This window comes from Phytophthora parasitica (genome assembly GCF_000247585.1).
Source record: "Phytophthora parasitica INRA-310 unplaced genomic scaffold supercont2.30, whole genome shotgun sequence".
Lineage (NCBI taxonomy): Eukaryota > Oomycota > Peronosporomycetes > Peronosporales > Peronosporaceae > Phytophthora > Phytophthora nicotianae.
The window spans coordinates 276266-284358 of record NW_008649016.1 but is presented as its reverse complement, the minus strand read 5'-3'; the positions used below and the strand labels follow the sequence as shown (position 1 = coordinate 284358).

At 51.2% G+C, this 8093-nt stretch overlaps 4 protein-coding genes across 4 annotated transcripts; 2 read left to right on the top strand and 2 right to left on the bottom strand.

Moving 5' to 3' along the window:
• The first annotated feature begins 2020 nt into the window (after nt 1-2020).
• Nucleotides 2021-3440, top strand: PPTG_12437 (hypothetical protein). Its single transcript, XM_008908463.1, has one exon. It carries the CDS (start codon nt 2387-2389, stop codon nt 3161-3163), a length of 777 nt encoding a protein of 258 aa, XP_008906711.1. The 5' UTR covers nt 2021-2386; the 3' UTR covers nt 3164-3440.
• On the bottom strand, nt 3318-4384 carry PPTG_12436 (hypothetical protein). Its single transcript, XM_008908462.1, has one exon. The coding sequence runs from the start codon at nt 4340-4342 to the stop codon at nt 3416-3418; it is 927 nt and encodes a 308-aa protein (XP_008906710.1). The 5' UTR covers nt 4343-4384; the 3' UTR covers nt 3318-3415.
• PPTG_12435 (hypothetical protein) lies at nt 4347-5522 on the bottom strand (the record flags this gene model as incomplete). The annotated part of the gene is made up of 1 exon (XM_008908461.1): nt 4347-5522. The coding sequence occupies one exon, from the start codon at nt 5520-5522 to the stop codon at nt 4398-4400; it is 1125 nt and encodes a 374-aa protein (XP_008906709.1). The 3' UTR covers nt 4347-4397.
• A 366-nt stretch (nt 5523-5888) lies between these two features.
• PPTG_12434 (hypothetical protein) lies at nt 5889-8081 on the top strand (the record flags this gene model as incomplete). The annotated part of the gene is made up of 1 exon (XM_008908460.1): nt 5889-8081. One exon carries the CDS (start codon nt 5889-5891, stop codon nt 8079-8081), a length of 2193 nt encoding a protein of 730 aa, XP_008906708.1.
• Nucleotides 8082-8093: the final 12 nt, after the last annotated feature.

Below are 8093 nucleotides of genomic sequence, written 5' to 3'. Positions count from 1 at the left end.
CCCCTATGGCGCTTGTTCTTGACCGTATTGTGGTCCATGTTCACGACTTGGTGAATTTTCACTTGTGTCTTCGCTGGCGAGAACACCACTGGAGAATACTTGTATGCCTCCATCAATCCTTTCCAAGAGATTCAGAGATTTTCTTTTATTGAAATAGGGAAATGGTGCACACTGCAGTCACTGGCGTTTGTCCAGACACATCCATCTCCAGCACCTTTGCACATGGTAAGACAGCACTGCTGGAGGTCGAAGCGCAAGATGCTGCCCCTTCACCGAAAGATAGCTTACTCACAATGTGAGTAGATGGTATTCATCGCAAGCGCAAAATGCCGCCAGATTGATCGGTCAAGAAGCTGGCAGTAGACGAAGTGCTGGCGGGAACCCTCGCATGGGTGACTCCACCGAAAGGTACGTGCATTGCCGCCAACTTCAAGCTGCCCCTGGCCGGAAACGTGGCCATAGTGCAGGCTCAAAAGCCTGACACACGGTATTCGGCGCGTGGCGGTCCAACGTGGACCCCACTGCGGTCTCCGTACAGGTGTGTGCTACTTTGCCAAGCCCCGTTCGCAGCGGTGTGGCAACCACAGTGGCCGTCCCATCCTAGCGATGCCGCAGAGGACAGCGATGTACATGTCGAAACTCGCCATTGGACAGGCAATGATTGCGAGCACATGTCAAAGCATTTCGTTTAACACAGCGCCAAGAGCTCTCGATGGCTGGCAATGCTTCATGCACGGGAGGCAAATCAGAATCCCTGTCCTGTCGACGAGCTCAAGGTCTTCGGAATGAAATGAGCGCTGGATTCCTCGGGCACTAGCGGCTTGGGAAGCAAAGCAAGCCTCAATAAAAAAGAATTTTAGAGTCAGAGTGTACGACTGCCTTCGGAGAGGAACGACGCAGGACTATTGTCGACACGCGCTGGATTGACTGGCCAGCACGCGCTCCTGATCCGTTGCAAGGGTAAATGGCATCACAGTCTCCGATATTGGAGTGCACTCTGCTGTCTTTCCCGACGTCAAGACGGCGCTGAAGCAATTGTTGCGGCGTGTTTGCACTGCTATCGACGGATTACGAGAGGCAGCGAAAGGTGGCGGCGTAGTTGCCGTCGCTGCTGAGTAAGACGGCGCCGCTCTTGAACTGGTCGGCGAGGTGTTTACTTTCGCGACTACACTATGGAAAAGGCAACAAGATTTGCACGGAGACCTCGACCTTATTAACCAGAGTCCGCAGCAGTGCAGCCATACATACGCACACAGACGCGCAGTGCTGCTTCGAGTGCACTTGTGTTAGAAACCCAAGCAGCGTTTCGCTTCTGACTCAACGGGCGATGCTATTGAGATAGAAGCGTCTACATACATGGCAAGCAAAGCGCCGACCAGCCCTCTCTGCTACGGCGAGACCTCCACGTGCACAGGCGCAGTAGAGGCCAAGCATGAATGGAGTTTACAGTTAGACACGGTAACGACTGGCTGGGTATGGACTTGTTTGTACCTTTAGACTCCCTCGAAAGTAAGGAAATTTTGGCTTTTTTTGTGCTTGAACTTCGATTTCAAACTTCAACCAAAATTGTTTGAGCGCTGTTTCTGCGGAGTCCCTACCGCAACCGATTGTAAATGCCGTTAGACTATTCTACTACAGTGAGTAAGCAGATGAAGGTATTTACTCTATCTGGTAATTCGTTGAAAGTATGCTGATTGTCGGTCGCAGAAGTGCAGGGCTTCTATTTTTTTACCCAGCAACCCTTTCGCCTGGAAATTCCCTTTAGTGTCAAAGCTGTTGATGGCGCTCTCGCCATTAAATTGATAGAACGAGGGGCTGGCCATGTAAGGCAAAGCAGGCTCTGGGATCTGGGAAACACCCGGGGGGGCTTCAGTGGCCCTCGTACGCTCATAAAACAACGCCGTTCGTTCGATGGAATGAAAGGATCCAGTATCGACGGGAGGGAGACTGAACTGAACGCCTGGGAAAGGGCACGAGGCCAAACTGAAGCGCTCGTAGAGCTCATTTTCGCCATTGCGAACTCGCAGTCGTCGTCAAAGTCTTTGGCTTGACGACGGCACCTTGAGGCCGTGGAGAGAAGCGGCGATCAAGTCACGCGACGGCAGAAAACGGAAAACAAAGACAGCTGAATGAATGTGCATAGCCCGTATTATTTACCGCCGACAGATGACGCATCGACGGTGTGGTCCACACGCGAAATCTTTGAAAAGAAACGCTGTTCCCATCCCAACCGAGACACCCTCACTTGCCAACGTGCTCGCCCGGCAACACTTGACCCACACTCCTGGTGTGTTTTGCCACCGCAGCTTTTTGCCACGCAACAAGCCGCCGCCCTTTAACACTAGCCTAAAGTGGCGCAGCGGCAACGCACCACAGCCAGTCAGCCATGCAGCCACACACGCTCAAGCGCACCATCTCAAAGTGTTCCATGGATGGGGACTCGCCCGACTCCGCCGCCTGCAAAAAGTTCTCGTCGGGGCTGGACAACGAGCCCGTGCTGCTGCCGCGCGAGCAGCGCGCACCCAGCTTCCCGCCGCTCGACGAGGACGAGCCTGAGGTGTCCCCCATTTGGGGCGACGCGGCCGCCTACGTGCTACCGTCCAAGATTGGCTCGGACTTTGAGGCCGTTAACGTGGCAGCAGTGGCGCCCATCCAGGCGCCGGCGGACAGCAACAACAGGGACGAGATCTCGGCCGCCGGGATGCTGGCCGCAGTGCTCGACTACCTGCGCGACGTGGCGAGCTACTGCAACCGCGCAGTGAACTTGAGTTTTGCACAGCTTCGCCAAATGTTGCAGTCCATCCCCTTCGCGGTGGGGCAAATGCAAAGCGTGGTTAAGGCGAGATTGGAACTTTCCTGGCCGCTTGTGGCCGCCTTTGTACAAAATGTTACGGGGTTTATCAGTGACGAGGACATCCGCGACGCGTCGGTGGGCGAGCTCGCTGCTTTTTTGCAAACGTGCCAGACCGACTACCCCATAGTGGCCGCACCCGGCAACATTTGCGCCAACCTGTTCGAATTTTTCCACGAAGTGCTAACCCAGTTCAAGCAATTTCTGACCAAGCGGTGGCTGCAAATTGGCAAAATCAGTTTCCCCTGCGAATTCGGCAAAAAATCGGATTCGCTTTTCCTCTGCATGGAATGCCATCGCGAGCACATGTAGAAGTTTAACCACTGGGCAACGGTTTATAAGAGTCGATCAAGTGCAGAGGACACAAAAGAGAGAGAGGCCAAGCAGTGCGCTGCCTCTTTTTTTCTCTTCTCAAATTGTAGCACCTACCGAAGGTTTCAAGGTGGAGTATCAGGGATCATGTACACAACGTGGATGTGAAGGGGGTTTAAGTTAGTTAGTGTGACTCGGGCAGGTGTCAAGTCTAGTTGCCTTCTCTTTTGCTAATATCATAACATAATTTATTCATGACTGTAAAATGTCGAGTTGCTCCAGTTGAAAGTGGAGATGCTTGGATAGTAAAATGTCGCGGCGAGCAGCTTTAACCAACGGCATGGCAATATCAAGTGGCAGTTTGTATCGAGTCATGAGCAACGCGGCACACACGCCAATGGAGGTGGAAATCCCGCTGTCGCAATACAATAACAAGCCTCCATCTCCAGGATTTCGAGGTGCTTGAGGTGCTTCTGTTTGTGGTCGAGTGCCGATGAGATCGTTAAGTGTGGAGGCGATGCGGGACATCTCACTGCAGGAAGGAGAAGATAACGTCTTCAGCTGCTCAGCACCATTAGTAGTTGTCAAAATGGCTTCGAACTGCTGTCTGGGCAAATCCAAAAGCGCCACGACATGATACGAACGAGATGGGACGACACTGGTGAGTTCACGTGTCATCCGAGTCTCCCTGTTGCTCGTGGTGCAGTACACTAAATGTTGGATGTCTCTCTCGTCCAGGAGCTCCAAGTACCTCAGTGTTTCCGTCGAGCCGATCCAGATGCCTGGTGCCACCAGTTGCAGGTCGTTCACAACACCGACTTTGACGTCTTCCGGTCCGATTCTTGCCCAGTTTTCACTGGCAACGTTCTGTTGATCTCCGATGCAATCCATCCAAGCCAAGCGGAGACTCGAACGTGCATGTACCATGACATCTTCATGTCTGACGTGGTTAACCACAAGTTGATGAAAAACTGCCAATTCCTCGCGAAAAAGCTGCCGTTTCCAGCTCACGTCGCCGTCCCCACCGCCATCCGATGGCAACAGCGCCGCCATCTCCCAGTACGCAATGCAGAAACGCAAGTTGAGCATTTGCACCTCGAGCGCATGCTCATCCAGCACCGTGTTTGGCATTGTTGCCATGATTCTTACGTTGTAAGTGGCGTTACAATAAGATCGCATACATTTGTGACCATCACTCCTGTATTGACTTCAACTTCAAATATTCGGTTCTGGGTCATTGCAGATACTGTGGCATGGCTGATCCCGTGCTGACGATGTACGCACGATACTCGCGCCCGATGTACGACTGCGGAATGCCCGCCACTTGAAGTTCAAGCGGTGCAGAGGGCGGTGCGCCGCTGTGCGAGCTTGCAGACGGGATCCTGCCCCCGCTGGATGCGATTTGGACACTGGCAACTGTCTCCTTCGAGCGAGGAGAGAGCGCTGCTGCTGGCAACGGGGGCTTGTACTGACGTTGTATTGGACTGTCGTGGCAATGACTCTCGTCCTTGTCACTACTGACGGTTAAAACCGGGAATTTGTCGGTGATATTCTGCTGCTCTATCCGATGCAACGACCACCATTCGGACTGCGGAACGTACCAAGCGCCATAGTTAGCCTTAGGAGGAGACGGCGGTGGGGACATTGACGCCGGCGTACGCAACTGGCGACGTGGCGCTGTTTTAGGAGGTGCGGGTTGACTGTCTTTACGTCGTTTATCATTGATAATAGCTGAAGTTTTCGATTGCTGACGTGGCGTATGGGACCGTCGTCCGAGTAAAATATGTTGCGATTTCATTCGATGTGGTGGCGAGGGAGTCAACGTCAGCAGCCTCTCGGGCACATCCACCGCAGACTTTGCACCAGTCGATTTCTGCCAAAAGATTCGCGGTCCTTCGTCCTGTTGATTGAGCTGCTGCAGTCTACGACGTTGTCGTCTGTACCCGGTCTGACTGCCACTCAAACCGTCAAGACTATCGTCGTCATCGTCGTCGGAATAGTCAGTTAGACTGCCGAGCGACCACAATGCTGTGAACTTGCGCTGCCTTGGCTGTACTTGCTCCTTGGACTCGTTGTGTATAGAAGTTTGGATAGATGGCTGGTGTGGTCTCGCACATTGAGTACTTCGCTGTGTTTTTGTGTCTTCCGATTGTCCGAGCCGCGGATACGTCGGTTCGACTGCTAGATACTCCATATCGGCCAGAATCCGATCCAGCATAGCTTTACGCTGCGTCTCACCCATGAGATCGTTTAGTGTGCGGCTGACACGACCTTCAGGAAGACTATTCTGTTGAGGTGCAATTTGACAAGAATTCGTTGCGTTTGGCTCCTCTGAGTCCGTTTCTTGTGTTTCAAACATGTGAATGAGTCGAGACGGTGACCCTCGAGATGCTTTTGACTCTGTGCATTTAGGTTGTTTGTTGAAAAAAAGTTGTGGTAGTGGTTTTCGAGGTGAACCGAAATGTGGAGGCTGTGGATTCTTGTGCTGCAGGAATCGCCATTGAACTTCAAGACAGTTGGTGGTCGGTGGAGAGAGATCTCGACTTCTGCGGGTCAGAGGACTACCCTGGTGTCTTGATGGCAATACGTCTTGGCTCATGATAGTCGATCCTCAAATTGACCGATAAGTGCAAGTCTTCAACTAAACTATAATTAGAGTTTTTTTTTTTTAGCATGTCTGGTCAAGACCTTCTCCATAATACACAATTTTTATCAACCCGGACACATGGCAATGGAGATACAACAAGGAGATTTTGCAGATATTACTCAAGATACGAGCTTCGTGGTGCCTGAGAGGTTAAGTGAGGATAACTCACACCAGAGTCCACGCTTCCCTTCTCGCAAAGTCCATTCTGCTGCAGCGACTTCGAATGGATTTGGTCTTAATGATATTCTCGACGACATTCCTCGACCATATACCGCTGCCGGTGTGGATGAATATCCGAGTCGACAACGCAAGAAAAAGTCGGTTGGGATCAAAAAGACCGCGAGAGACAGCAAAACGCCACGTGAAGATCGGCCACGCTCGGCTGGAGTGAATGAATGGGGGGATTTTGACACAGATCGACTGCTAAGAGATGACTTTGAGGAGGCCGCAAACCAGATGCCACCAGATTCACAGGATAGACAGCGATCTAGATCAAGAAAAAGTCGACGATCGAGTCCTGCACCGTCTTCTCCACCTGCAAATCCATGGGAAGGTTATCTCACCTTGACTAACGAAAGTAAAGAGTCCTCAAAGCCACCGATGCAAGTGCTTAGACAAAAAGCGATAGAAATTCTTAATCTGGATTTTGTGACGCAAGGAAATCAATCATCTAGTAGAGCAAGTGTGACACCAAAGCCCCTAATTAGTCGAGCGTCGATGGAGAGACTACTGTCGTCACATTCTAGACCAGCAACAAGCCACACGTCCTCACAAACCCCTCTCTTTGGTACTGAAATCCAGAACACATCAGCAAATCGAGCTGTTATCTTCGGTCGATTTGCAGATCTGTGGTCACTCATTTCGCGTAATCGCTCTTCAGATTTTGAATCGACCGACAACCACACAAAATCTGCGGTGGAATGTAATACGGTTATGGTGAAATTGTGCAAAACAGTCGGGATCTCGCTCACGTCTTCGGTCGCTACTCGCTTGTCGTTCTGGAACACAAACGACCAAGGCGTTGACTTTGAATCATTCTGCGATCTTGTGCTTCAGGGTGCTATCCAGCCAGCTCTTCACCATTTCAACTTGGATAATTCCATGGCTGAATATGTGGCAGCGCTCGATACAATCATACAGAGTCTTACGACGACGGAACCAACTCGACGCTTGAAGCAACTCAATGAAATCCAACCGGTATTTAGGAGTTGGAAAGCTGGCATTTCGCCTCGCTTAATTCAATCAGCAGAGGTTTCTACCATGACACCGATAAACTCTGTAGTTACGGCAGAAAAGGTGAGAAAAGCTTTGGAAGCTTCAGCCAGTCAACACATGCTCGCACACCAGCTCCCGTCTGAAGAAGCACGAGTCACCCGCGTTGAGAATATCCGGCGTAAAGTTCAGCTACACAAATCATGGAAATGTTCTAGCGATGAAAAACTTGGGGTGTCTAGTCCAATAACGCAACTATCTCGTGGTGGATTAAACTGTAGCGATGGTCAACGAATTTCCACGTCGAAAGCTGCCGATCTTGCCGAGATGTTAGACCGTGCACGCATAGTGTTTCCAACGAGTGCCAGGAGTGACCTTTTTCCTCAAGATGAAGATCAACCAGAACATCCAACTCAAACGAACGACCCGGAAAAGGAGATTGAGGCTGATAATGAAGAGGTTATCGTGTGTTGTTCCTGCTCCGTTCGGGCTGCAGAGTTGTGGTGTGCATCATGTTTCACAGTAAACTGTCAGAAGTGCTGGCAAGACGTTCACTTTTGCACCGTTGACATGTCAGTCGTGTCTTCAGGATCTTCAGCGAGAAAAGCGCTCTTGGGACCTACCGCTCTTGGTATGAAGAAACTCAGCGGAAGTGCCACGTTGAGACCTCCAGTTTCCATGGTATATTTACCAACGAAAGCGATGGTATCCGGGACATTGGTAAAAGGAGTTCGACACATCCGAAACACCTCCAATCAAGTAAATGCACTCAAAGACGAGGTCCCCGCGGTTACAGCCAACGCCATTTTGCCGTCTCTTCACAAGAGTCGGTCAAGTGGCACAATACCGCGCCATTATCATCGCCCTCAAGTGGAAAACATACCCACTCGTGCAACAGATTCAACCGCTTATTCGACGCTTGGCAATCAATCCACCGGGTCACACAGGTCGACGGGTCTGCAGAAACATCACACACCATCGAGATCAAAACTCCATCTTGCTCCTGTATCGATCGATGCCGAATTGCTACTATCAACCACACTAGATCGACGAAGATAAAGTGGCAATGCA